Source organism: Strix uralensis, chromosome 6 (assembly GCF_047716275.1).
Source record: "Strix uralensis isolate ZFMK-TIS-50842 chromosome 6, bStrUra1, whole genome shotgun sequence".
NCBI classification, from domain to species: Eukaryota; Metazoa; Chordata; class Aves; order Strigiformes; family Strigidae; genus Strix; species Strix uralensis.
This window is the reverse complement of record NC_133977.1, coordinates 26316160-26330546: the sequence shown is the minus strand read 5'-3', so window position 1 is coordinate 26330546 and position 14387 is coordinate 26316160. Positions and strand designations below refer to the sequence as shown.

At 34.4% G+C, this 14387-nt stretch overlaps 1 protein-coding gene across 1 annotated transcript; it reads right to left on the bottom strand.

Moving 5' to 3' along the window:
• Positions 1-215: 215 nt before the first annotated feature.
• GCG (glucagon) lies at positions 216-12165 on the bottom strand. The gene is made up of 7 exons (XM_074872295.1): positions 12082-12165; positions 7170-7270; positions 6619-6780; positions 5732-5785; positions 4002-4139; positions 1719-1862; positions 216-715 (listed from the first exon to the last, which is right to left on the bottom strand). The coding sequence occupies exons 2-7, from the start codon at positions 7265-7267 to the stop codon at positions 691-693; spliced, it is 621 nt and encodes a 206-aa protein (XP_074728396.1). The 5' UTR covers positions 7268-7270; positions 12082-12165; the 3' UTR covers positions 216-690.
• Between the last annotated feature and the right edge of the window lie 2222 nt (positions 12166-14387).

Sequence of the window (14387 nt, the reverse complement as noted above, 5' to 3'; positions counted from 1 at the left end):
TCCCCCTCTAGCTTCATCTTACATGATTTCTTTTTCAACTGAAGGTAATTCAAAGTTCACACAGCTCTTTTCTGAGAATCATTATGGAGAAAATGTGACATTTATCATTCCAAAAAAACCACTTCCAAGATCTCAGTGACACTAGAATATTAGAATAAAATGAAATGGAGTGCAAAAAGGCACAAGGGATATACACATGAAAAGTCAACAGAAAAGAAGCTTGAAAAAATTTATTTAAGGCTATCATTTAATATCCTTAAAGCTTAGCCTTTTTATAACAAAGGTTTTAAGAGGGATATTCACTTCTCAGGCATTTGTAACTGCCAGACCCTTACAAATAACACATATAATTGGTGATTGAATCCTTTGCGTGTAGAAGTCAACTTTTTAGAAAAATAATTTTATCATTAAATATAAATGGAGTTACTTCAGTCCTAATAAATGAAAAATATGAAGATATGGAACTTTCATAGTCTTAAAGCTGTTAAGATAACCATCCCTTAGACAATGGGTTTTCCATATATAAACCTTTGGCAACACTAAACTATAGTACAATTATTTCCTGGCATGCAAGGTGACACAGCTTTGTTACACCTAATGTAAATGACAGAATACAGATTTCAGAATCTCTTAATAACTGGCAGTTGATGCAATGAAGATCTTCATGTATCACATTTTTATTCTGCAGTTTTACTGATATTCTCCCAAAAGGTCCCTGGAAAAAAAGCAGCAGCAATTAGGATATATTATAAATCTCCCAAGATTTATGAAATATGTGTGGAACATACTTTTTCTGTTTAAGAATTAGCAGATGTTAGTTCCACAGACCCCTCAATGCCTCTCTCCAATAATGGATACAAAACAATTATTCCTAAAGGAAAAGCTTTTTAATAGTTTCTAATAGATTATTTTCTTAAATTGTTTCAATGCTGAACTACAAACAAACACAAAATATTTAAATGTTAATAAAAACTGTATTTTAACTATAGTTTCTAAATTTTTTGAGATAATATTGGTTGTCTCAGATTTCCAAGATCAAGTAGTCATTTTGAGTGCTTCAGTAGTCCAAAGTAATTCATTTTTACATCCAACATTTTAAAAATCTGGCCACTCACTTGTGCCTTGAGTTGGCATTTTATTATTTTTGAAACGCTTTGTTAATGTTAACAAATAATTCTTAAATATTAACATGTTCACAGAGCTCACATAGAAAATACTGCTTTGCCAACAGCATTTGCCTATATACAGGCAAACTAAAGCAGGGTTCTTAAATAGTTAGCTATCAGGAACTCAGATTAAAATACACTGTTCCCTAATGACAAGCCACAGTTTAAGGCAGTGTTTTATATCACAGTCTTTAATCAGTTTGATGTAATTTTACCAATAAATATTTCTGATTTTATAATGCCTGTGCAAAGGAGTTTTGTTTTTCAATAATTTAGTATGACCTTACTTCTGGTAACATTCAGTGGCAAAACTGCCCTCAAGTTAAATAGCAAACTATTACATAGGTTCACCACTGATGCAGAATACAAACTATATTTGGAATGAGTTCAGTTTAGGGTTTTATCCTTGTTCAGCACTGTCTGTAACAAAGTTTGTAACACAGTTACAGATACATCAATAGTTAAAGAAAAATTAGCAGTATTTTCCCTATGTGTGGCAAATATGTTTAAAACCCCAGTACATTAAGAATAATGCAGTCAAAATTCACGCACCTTTGGGTAACTTTTGTGTTAATCAGCCATTTTAGAAACTCTTTGGCGGCCATGTCATCAAGGACTTTGTTGATATCACTTGTGAAAGTGCCATCTGCATGTCTTCGGCCCATTTCTTCAGCCACAAGTGCTTTTTCTGGGAAACTTCAAAGGGAAAAAATTATCAAACAATTTTCAGACCAAAAATAAACAAACCATTTAAAAGGGCCTCATTATACGATTCTAATACACTGCACATTTCCTGTGATTTTAAGGAGTTAAGTGTTGAGCCTGATGTTACGGCTTAATATGGCACGATGTATATCAGAACACCTCTTGAGGCATTATTTTCACAACAGAATAAAGCATGGAAGTCTCCCTTTAGCAGATGAAGATTGTTCCTTCAGGTGAGTTTAAATTCCTTTTAGCATTTCTGAAAAAGCCATACATGCAAAAACATATCTCAGTCTGCAATGTCTGCGTCAAGTAGACTAGACATCAGTAAAACTAACAGTAGACTTATTAAGAATTGTTATTTAAGAAATATCACTCCTAAAACATTGTAGTCAAATTTTCATACATTTTTTCTGTTTTAATTGGACTTAAGTCCTAGTTATATACTTACAATTATATTGTGTAAGTGTTTAGATATTAAGAGCAGCAACTCGGAGGGGGTGGGGGTTAGAATAACTCAATTACAACACCTGTATAAAATCCTAGTGCTTGTTTGCTGTACAATAGCATTTTATATTTGGAATCAGATCCTGATTCTTGCTCTATCCTTTTTTGACCACTGGAAAACCATTATGCCAAGACCGTGATTTAGAAAACTTTCCTCTCTTGTTTCATCCTATCAAATATAGGAACATTTTAATGGGTTTCATTAAGATGGGCTGATGCTGAAGGACACTGTGCATTGGGACAAAAGACAGGCAGACTGGTTCTTTTCATGCAATAATTTCAGATAAGGCTATATACAAATTTGACCACAAATAATACTAAATATTGGAAAGTAGAAGGGTCACCTACATTTAATTGTCCATCTAGGTTTCTAAGCTCAGTTCATCACAGCTAGGTTGTATTTCTCTCTTAGAGATACTGAAATACCCTATTTCTGATCATGAAAATAAAACATGACAGAAAAACAACTGCAAATCTGAACATCGCTATGAAGTGGCACCAGCCTTTCCCTTCTCTATATAGCTGACCATGTATTTAACTGTTTTTTCAGGAACTCATCCTTATTTACAAAATTTACCTATTTAGTCTTCCTTGATTACAACACACAATCTTGTCTTACAGATTATGTTTTATTATTATTTATTGGTTTTATGTAGTGCAAGAGACTTACAAAGTACTTTACAGCTGGTAGTATATATAATCAGAGGATGAACCGAAATCCCTGCCCCGAAGAGCTTACAGTCTAAAGGCACAAATAAGTACAGAACAGTTAAAAGGTGGGGAGTGGCATGTGCATGATGTAGCTCCTAACCATGAAGACTTGGGAATAAGATGGTGCCTGCAGGAGATTGAAGGTAATGCCTTCTAAGTATAAGACTATCATGAAAAAAGATGTAAAGTCATGAGTGAGTACATGAAGTGAATAGGCTTGAGAAATCTGCAATGGGTATGTGGAGAATGAGATATTAATGAAAGAAATCAGAGACATAGATAGGTCAAAACTGTGGAGCATTGTGTCCAGGAAACCGTGAACCATAGCAAAAGAAGTAGAGGTGTCTTAAAAAGGAAAATAAGTCATAGTTGTAGGAAATGATAGTTATTTTGGCAGCAGCAACTTAGGGAGACTTTGTGGAGCATGGGAAGAGGAAAAGAAGTCATCAGTTACTGCTGGGAACGATCACCAGTGCACGGAGTACAGCTGATGACATTAGTAAAAATTTAATCTTGGAAATATTGCAGAGGAAAAGATTGAGTATGAAAAGGAAAAAAAGAGAAAGTAATTTAAGATGACACTGACTTGAATCATCTCTATGACAGTTAAGGAGACTGTAAGCAATGTTATGTGAAGGGGGAAAGGTGGTAGTTAGACGGTCTTGTGTAGTTGACCTTAAATATAACTTGACCTTTCAGAGTGTAACATCATACTGAACAGGTTTGTTTTAATCTGTATTTGAACTTAATAGTGTAAAGTGGTAGTCTAACACCCACGCAGTATCTTCTATTACAAAAGAAAAACATGAAGTACAGCAAGAATGATCAAGAACACATCAAGGTTTCATCAGACGTGATTTCTAACCCCAAAAGCAAGGCAAAATTTAATAATAGGAATGGATGGATGCTTACTCTCTTCTTCCTCGTCCATTCACTAACCAAGCAATGAACTCTTTGGCAGCTTGACCTTCCAAATAAGAGGTGATATCACTGGTATAGGTGCCTTCAGCATGTCTCTCAAATTCAGCATGACGCTTGGAGATTGCATTGCTGAAAGAAGAGCAATACCGTAGGAGCAGACTGCATAAGGACTTAATTTTTTTTTACCTTTATTGATATATATTTCCCACCCACCAGACTAGCATTTCTTATTAGGGAGAGGGGGTTTTTTTGCTTCTCAAATTACTCTTGATATCTTTCAGTTCTGAAGGTATTATCTGTGCTGTGCAATAGTTTTGTGCAGAGATGCCTGAACTAGTTCTGAACAGATCAAATCAGGTGCTGAAAGCAATTATAGCTGCATTGGAGTGGTCTTATTCTAGATTAATTAGCTACGATCAACAAACTGGATTGTATTATACAGACATACTTTTTGTTACCTCTTGTGTTAACCTAAAAATTTCCATTAAGCCACTCCTCCTACCTTCATCTTCATTATTTCTTAGCCAAACTGTTCAGACTTAATTCCTCTCAAATTTATATTTTGAATTGCTTTGTGAACACCATTTTAATTGTCTTTCTGACCAAGTGGTAATCTTGGAACAATTTCAAGCCTGATCACCCCCAGTTTAATAGAGAAAGACAGTCACCTTCTCCCTCCCTGCACCTCATTGTGTTTCTTTTCTTTCTCTGATACAGCACAAAATTATGTCACACTGGCCCTTAGGAAGGCAAACTGCTCTGAGAAGTAGACATATTATGGAATATTTTCCATGAATAAGTTCCCTAGCATTTCTATTTCAGAATTTGCTAATTTCCACCCAATTTTCAGGGCCTCTAGATCTTTATATTATTTTTTAACTTCTTGGGATTTCATCATTCCTCCTGATTTAGTACCATCTGCACTTTTCATCAGCATGCTAACTAGAGTTGTTTGGAACATTTTTAATGAAACATTAATTTTGTTGAGATATGCTGTTTCACTGAAACTGAGACATTATTACAGATTTATTACTGATATTGACTGTTTTGAATGGAAGGATCTTTGTGATCTGGCCTATCCTCTTTGGAATTTCTGACAAAGGGAAGAATTAATATAGGTATTTCAATCTGTTTTGCAAAAACATTTACTGTGTTTTTGTTTTATTTGTTTCAAATTTCCACCCCCCCCAACACTCTCCAAAAAACATTGTTGAGAAACGAAATTCTGGCCTCCAGCAGGTCTTGTGTTTGCTGTAATGAGCAGTTTATGTAATATGGGACTGAGTTCTTAGGGCTGAGGATTGCATAGTGTTTTATCAGCTCTCTGCAAGTTGGTGTCTGGCCATTTTCCTTTCATTAGTCTTCTCACTGGTTTTCTTTTTCTCAACATAATGCTTTTTTTGCTTCACCCTTTTTCTATACCAAGTTTTTCTTTTTATCTTATTCTCTTCTCTCCTTTATTACTTGAAATCCTGAAATCTATTCTTATCCTGTTGCATTCCTTGAAGCCACTGCACATAGCTATAGAACACAGGCACAGGAATAAATAACACAGATACATTTTCTCTTTCCTTGTAAAAAGCAGGTGCAAGATAGTTTCTTATAATAGGTATTTCTCGGATTATGGTAGCATTGTAAAGAATACTAGTTGTTTTCCTTCTTGTTTAACAGAAAATAAGCTCAGACTGGTTTTGAGTAACAAGTTGTGGCAACTAGAATACCTTGAGAGCTGGTCCGGGAATTTGTCATTTTCTTTGTCCTCCTGTCCTTGTTGGCTGTAGTAGAATTCCACAATCATTAGATCATTACTACCAATACATTGCAGAGCATGCATAAACTGATAAGATTTTATTGGTTATTATTTAAATATTATGATAAACAACCATGACTGATAGATGAATATTATAAATAATTTCAGGTGTATGAATTTAAATTAATCCAATGTCTAGAAATTTTTACTTTAAAGGCTTCCATAGGGATTTAAAAGCATTAATATCATAGAGTTTTGGAATCTGTGGACAGGTCTTCTCTTAAATACATGGCATAGACTTATATGCTTTTACATTATTGTTGCTCTCAAAGTATATTTTCAGTAAATCAAAGTATATTTTCAAAAAACATGCACACTCATGCCTTAACAGCATACTTGTGATACTGGTAAAGTATCCAGTGGTCAACAAAACTTATGCCTTAGCTCCCTTTTAACAAAGGAAACTTCAGGATTAGAGTATTTATAGATAGGAAAGGTTTATTAAGTCCTAATGGCCCAGACCTTTACATTATATTTACAGATCTTATTCCTATTGAACTTAATTCATTCACTGAAACAATCTGTCTCAAAGAGACTGAGATAGTCTTTTTAGATGGCATATCAGGTAATATGGTGATACTACACTTGATTTATCCAAATCCTTTTGACTGATTTTCAACATATTCCCCATTTCTAATAATATATTAACATTATGTATAAATTTTCCTTATGTACTTTACTTATTTGAGGATTATACATGGTCTGTGATGGAAAGCTGAAATCAAGAAACGGAATTCAGCTAGATTTTTCTCTGTTTCTATATATGGAGACCTATTGCAATGTGACCAAAATGCTTACCCATTTCTTTTAGTGCTCATTAACCATTGCACAAAGTCCTGAGCTCGTCTACTGTCCAAGTACTTGCTGTAATCGCTGGTGAATGTGCCTTGTGAGTGACGTTTCACTTCATTCAGCTGTCTAGATTCATCTAATGGTTCAGACTGGGAAGCTTTGAATGACCTGTAAAAAATTTAGAACTCATTAATTGGCAATGGTTATAGTACATTCTACATGTGCATTGACTTTTTTAAAAAAAAAATACTAATTTTTGCTCACAAAGTGAAAGCAAGTGATCACTAGCTGGCTAGCAAAACGAATCAACATAGCATATTGGATAGTGCACAATTACAAGGTCTTCTTGAATAACTAAGGCAGCTATTGTTTGTAATACCAAATCTTCTGTACTATGCTTTGCAATATTAAAAACTTCTGCCAGTTCCAATGGTAGGTTAAGTACTGTGTAATAGTATATAAAAAACTATTTTTACATCATAGTATGTTTTGCTTCCAACTGTAAGAAAACAAAGTTCAGGCCAAGTGTTTCTAGAAGTTTGATCTAAAGAATTTACCTTGATTTCTCCTCTGTATCCTGAAGAGGATTTTGCCAGCTGCCTTGAGCGATCATTAAAAGGAGCCCAGCAACAAAATAAACGCTTTTCATTTTCATTGCCTGTCAAAACAGAAATAAGACAACAAAGAAAAATGTAATCATTTTTACATACATATGAATCAATTACATTGAAAAGAGAGTCCTTAATGCTGATCTAAATTTGGAGATATTGAGACCCTGTGAGGATTTGGACGTGTCCAGTGGATGGAGACTGTAATGCCTTGGGTAGGCATTCAAAAGATGTAGTCTCTTTCTAGTCTTTAGGCTCTAGTCTCTATTCTAGAATGCAAGGTGAGCTGACTTTTTTTTTTTCCAGCTCATTCACTAGAGAAAAACAAAACAAATCTTTGTCAAGAATACCATCCCATTAGCAGCTCTTTATTCTTTCCTTTGGGCGCTTCACCCTTCTTTTAAAAGTTTTTTTTTTTTTTTTTTAAATAACAGATATTGCAGCAGTAGGCCTCTGGACTTAATAATGACTTATTAATAGGTGTGTGTCCTTAGAAAAAATCCCCACCAAACCACACACTGGCTTGTGTTCAGTTCATGATGTCATATGTCAAGTTTTGTTTGTTGCACTATTGACATAATACTTTATTTCAGTCTAAGGGCTTCCATTATGGGGTTGTATGGGATATACAAGATATGGGGTATATACTTATTAATGGTAACAAACCAAAGCAGAAAATATTGTGTCCTAGATATAATTCTTACCGCTATAGGTCATTCTGTTGGCTTCAACTGTGTAACAGAAATGGCCACAGTATTATCTGTGTCTTCATCATGTGCACTGTAATAACTCGACCAGTCTCACTGATTTTAATGTGAGATTATTCAATGTAAACTAGAGCCTGCACAAATGCTTTGGTGATCCACAGCCAAACAGTGATTCCGTTACTTGCATTAGTGACTGGTTTACTCATGCAAGTAGTACAGTTATAACTTTTAGTGAGTAGTCACCAATGCAAATAAGGCATTCTCTAATCCCCTAATTACGTGTGCTACGATTTTCATTATTTATTGTAGTATTATTAGTCTGTTGACACATGATCCCCTATAGGACGAACTCAATTGAACAAAGAAATGCTATTTGTTTTTAGGCTCACAAAATCCTGTGCAAAAGGGACTATGAGCAGCTAAAGGCTAATAGACTCAAAAGTGCTTTGCATAAACAGAAAATGAGATGAAACCTACTTACAAAATCAACTAGTATATATTGTGTAATTTTAATCATTTTGTATCACTTAAATTTATGGAATGAATATATAGAAAAGGAAATGAATTTAAAATTTGTTTAGGTACTTTTGACCTTGACAAAGAAATTGAATATGCCATTCATTCAATGGCTAAATGCTTATTCACTGAAGGATGAATAGTAAATGCTCATTCATTCTAACTTTAAAATCAGTATGGATCACAATATTAATCTGCTGTAAAGCAACAGAAGTTGAAATGAGTTCACATCAGCAAAATGTCACTGAAAATAATTTCATCATGTACTTGGACTGATACTTGTGTTTTTGAAAGAGCCCTTCTGCCATCCATGACACTTTCCTATGGAAGTTTATGTTACAGTCTGAAAAACAAAGGGAGATAGGAAAGATGAGTGCATTGAAGTAAAGTGATATATGGCAAAGTAAGACCCAGCCAAAAACTACCCTCCCCACTAAATGTAATCTGCGCTGAACTCCTCCGGATCCACTGGAGGAGTTATTTATTGAAATTCAATGATTTATAAAATAAGGCAGTCCGAGTGAAATCGCTCTATTGTAATGCCTTGTCACAATAAGCTGAATTTAAATATACTATGGCTTGGAGGAAGCCATAAGAAAGTTATGAAGGAATGATGTGTAGAGAAGGTGCAGGTTACTCTGTCTTGAGATTTAGAGTTGGCTCTGCACTGAGCAGTGCAAATGGGGAGGCTATATGAACATCTCTGAAAAAGTGAAGTCCTGCATCAAAAACCTTACCGCTGTAGGACTTCTACTCTTTACCAGTAGCCTGTCCATCTTCAGAGCAGATTTTTTATGAAATCTGTTTCTTCCATCTATTATAAAATAACTTATAGTTGGAGATGCAAAGCTTGACTGTTGGCAAGCATTTTACCTATGGTTAGGAAGAATGTATTGCTTCTGGTACTTTGTGAGGCCTAATTTTTAAGAGAATCTTAATGAATAATATAAATATTTTACTAGAATACCTCAGTGTCAGTATCAAATATTTAAAGCAATCAAAATCTTAATCAAATCTTAATCAAAACTAGGAAAATAAATTGATGAATATAAGATTTTCTGGTGGATTGTACTAATAAGCAATGGAGTTAATTTCCCTCTCTCCATCAGAAGCCACTGCCAGTGTTGCTCATTTTTTCATCAGTGTGCGTGGAAATTCTTTTCTGCCTTTTGTAATGTCCTGATATATGAGATTTGATTCCTACACTTGCACATATCCTGCTATAGTACCAACAAATACTGTAGAGGCCATGTAGTCAGTACTATTATAACCCTAACTATAGTATTGAACTCTCTTTTCACTGTTTCATTTGGAGCTCTAATTTGGTGGTGCAACACTGACATCCAATGTTTATCCCAAAGAATGCATAATTTCACATTTCATAGGCTTCCAACAATGGAACAAAAGCTCTGCCTATTCTTTGGGAGATGACTCTGCTGTGGTCACAAAAATGGTTTGATTATAATGCAGTGACCCCCATGCTAGCTGATACAGCTGTAAATGAGTTAACTTAGACACCAAATAAAGTCTGGCTATTGCACCATACATAAGTAAATTCGCCCTGCTCAATGGTATGCTAGCAGTTTGGTATACTTTCACTTAACCTGAAAAACTAAAGAAAGATAGTTTACAGCTGTAGCTTTGTTAAACCATGATACAGATTAGACATAAACCTGAGTTACTGATGTGGAATGAAAGACAGTAATTCAGCCTCCTTATAGTAGTATCAGACAACAAAAGCTATTCTTTTATATAAAACTTAAACAAAACCAAATTCAAAGCCCATTGTAGTCAGTAAACAGATTTTCAGTTATTTCAATATATCTTAGATCTAACTCATGCCTCAGATCTATAGAGCTTTCAGATGTGAACAGTCACACTCTATGCCTTAAGAATGTGTTCAAAGTTAAATGCATGTTCGGCTGCTTTCTACATTTTTCAGAATCAAAATCTGGGGAGATTACTAAAAAGAAAGATGTATAAATGCAGTTTTTTTAAATGAAAACAATTTTCATGTAAGAGAATCCCTATTAATAAAATAAGCATTTTCAAAAGCTATTAAATGTCTGTAAAATATGTTCTTTTAAAAATTTAAAATCAGTTTTGGTTTTTCGACATTTAGTACTTGCTATTGGTAACTCAAACCAGCAACAGCAGTTTTTGACAAGTTAAAGAAGCTACAGTTTTTAAAGAAGAAATTGTTATTTTATTCTTGGGAACACAAACATGCTTTGTAGAGAAAGAGAGATGATCAGCAAAATAATATTTGTTTAGTTTATTCCATCAATTAATTTCCTGATCAGAAGAAAGGTTTTATTTACTCTACGTTATTTAGGTCACCAGTAGATTCTGCTAAACCCCATGCAATCTTATTGTCAAAGTGCAGGAAAACTAAGGCTAATCTTATACAGAAAATGTTTGTTCCTATGCATATTAGACTAATGGAAATGTTTTAAGTTCTTTCTGACTGGAGATGAAAAACTTAATACATCTCAGATGGAACCACCAGAAAGCATGTAACTGAAATCTTGATCAGAAACTTATTTGAGTATTATTTACTTGATCAAATTGATTTTGCTATGTTTTCCAATATATTTTACTTCAAATGTGTTTTGTACCTATGTGCAATTTTAACTATCTTAATTTCATTGAGTTTTCAAAAAAGAATAATTCAAAAGTCAGATTTGTATCTATGTCCAGTTTAAAAACACCAATTATGGCGTTACAGTAGTAAAGAGGGAATATTTTCATATGAAAGTGTATGAATGAATAAAATAGATTTCTATTGACATGAAACTGTTTGCAAATAGCAATTATTTCTAATTATAAATATATCACTTTTTCAGGTAGATGTACTTTACATCTAATTTACCTTCCATGCTATAATGCCTTGCGGAAAGTTCTGTAAAAATATAACGCTTCTAGTCTAAGGCAATCCATAATAGGATGGAAGACTAAAATAAATTTTATACAATAATCACAATAACTCAATAGTTATTGAGTTATTAAGGCTTTAATTTTTACTTTTGTGCTACAAAGTTTCCTTTTCAGATCTTACAGTGATATGAAGATAATAGTTGCTTGAGACAAACTAATCTAAATGTAGGGCAGTGGAGTGGCAATCTGTAGGGCGATGGAGTGACAATCTGTCTTGGACAGTTTAAAATCAGTGTCTATATAAACCCACCTAATCGTTTGCGTTCTGCTAATTTAATCCCTGTTGATTCATGTTTAGGACTGAATATTTTTAAACCCATGTTCATTAAATATCTCTAGAGAAGATACTAAAAGAGATAAAAATCTAAAAATCAATAATTTGTATCTCACATTTGTCTCACATTTAAATTCTTACTACAAGGCATGTCTTTCATGTTCTTATGGTAATCTTCCTTCTTTCAATTGCTTCTGTAACCCAAACAGTCAATTTCCCTTTTTTGGATCATTCTCTGTTGAACTAATTCAATACATTAAAATATTTAAATGATGATGTCATTAACTCTAAACATCAATGAGTATAACCACAGAAGAAAACACCAATTTGCTGAAGGATCCTGCACCTCTATTGCAAACTTTGGGCAATACAATTCAGATAATGCACTCAGCTTTCTCAAACAAATTGTAGTTCATATAAATCTTACCTTTTTGTACTTTGAAGTGATATGTAGCAGTTGCAGAAAGAGCTGCTACTCTCTCTTCTGGGACTATGGCAAGCCTTGAGGATCCTGAGATCTGCCTAGCTGCCTCTTTTGCACAGACTTATATATATACTGTTCAGCTCTAGTAAGCATTACGAGAGTGCATCATTGCTGACAGTTTCCTTATTCAACTTTAAAAAAAAAAGTCATCATATTTGCTATTCATTTCATTTGATAATTTTACAAGCAATTTCACACATTCATTCTGCTTACTTTATGACATCAATGCTAACATGGATTTTCAAAAGAAGTGAGGTAGCAATGTCCAAAGAAGTAAATATCAAACAGAAGGGCATTAGGACGACAAACAGTGGGCTAAAGGTGCCTCGGATTAAGGCATCAATTTCTCCAAATTCTGATTAGCCACATTTAACATTTAGAATCCTGGTCCTGTTGACATCAATAGCATCAACTTCACCTATCAATTTTAAACCAAGGTTTACAAATTTAATACACTGTTAACAATAACCAACACAACTCCCCCAAATCCCTCGAATGATTCTTCAAGTATCTTATGCCAATATAATGAATGTGAAGAGATGTGAAGTACTGCAGCGATGGCTACCCACTATGCAAATCTGGCATAGGTCGAGTTTAACAAAAAGATTTGATTTCCCTTAGATGTAAAATGCCAACTTTGAAAATTCTACTGTATGAAAATTCATATTCACTTGAGAACTGTATGCCAAACATTCATTATAAATTGAGTTTCACACTGTGGCCTACAGATTTATGCAAGATAAGCCTCTTGCTTATGACCCCATTCCCTACAAGAAAATAAAAATCAAAAAAACCCCCAGATTTGAGCTTTGTAGCTGTGTATGTTCTATGAAACTATTGTCAAAGTCCTAAATCATTCAGTAACAGGGGCAATTTCATAGCTCTTGTGGGGCAGCATTGCCAGAGAAGAATATATTCAGCAATCTGGTGACCACAGGTAGGACAGATTGACACAAAGCTTGTCAATTACCCAGGCAGCTGAAAAAACCTGCCAGTCAGGAATATGGGTCTTTTATCATTTCTATTTTTTTACAAACAGTTTGTGACAGTCTGTGAAGCAACAAGTGTGATATTCCCCTTCAAGAAATTCCTGGAGAAGTTTTCCTTTACAGACTTTTTCATACATCATGATAATCCTTGTAAAATGCAAAAGGCACAAAAAATGAAATATGATTATTACATATGTAAGGTGCCAGGCAGTCCAGGAGACATGTTAAATATGAAGGACTCCACCTGGAATTTCAGTTATGCTCAGAAAAGGAAAGGGTCTGGAATCACAGTGGACATCTCAATGAACATTAATGACAGCCTGTGCTCTAGTCTGGAATAGCCCATGGTCTAATTTGTGGCACAAAGCATACACATTACAGCAAACCCTCTTATTTCCTCTAACACTGTTCCATGAAGCCAGCAAAGAATCTTTTTCAGTGATGTAATTTTCTCCTGGTTGACCACAACTGGATTAGCATAGCCCATATGATACAATTGAGGCAGTGTATAAACGTAATAACCCTAGTGTCAGAGTGGCAAACAAAATTTAATGGATCCTTCTAGAGCTCTATCCTAAATACCTTACTGTGGTATCACAGTATGGGTTTAGGGAAACATTCTCACTACACAGTCCACATAATTTTTTGTGTGTGTGCATTAGTATAATTTTTCTCTGCTCTTGGATCCATCTGCTGAGATTCATGGTCCATTTTTGTCATTTCCAGCTACAATGTAAGTGCCTACTAATGCTGCTGCTGAAAACTTAAGGGCACAGCTTCTGTTCCTCTCATCATTGCCTTCTGTTTGTACCTTCAGTCATTTCTGAGAGCCTTATTTTGCCCTTCTGTTGCTCTCCTTTTTAATGACTACTTCTTTTCCAGTCTTTTCCACATGTTCTCTTGTCCGTGTCCTCTTTCTTCCTGCTCCTAATTGCATTTTTCACATCTATTCATTCATGGATTCCCAGTCATTGATTGGCATAGGATATACAAACTTACATACATATTTATCAAACGTGGCTTTTCAGATTTTTTCTTTGAAACATCCAGAATGATCACCACCTTCCCTAGGCAAACAACTGTGTAACCTCTAAGACATGGTGCCAAAGGAGCCAAAATAAACCTGGAAACAACCTTATACCTAAAATCTACTTATTTTCATGAGATGCCAATTTCACTGAGATACTTTGTCGTCTAATCTCAGAATTATTTTAAAATCTAATTTCTGTTTAAACTTTATGGGTGTCATATAGGGGATGC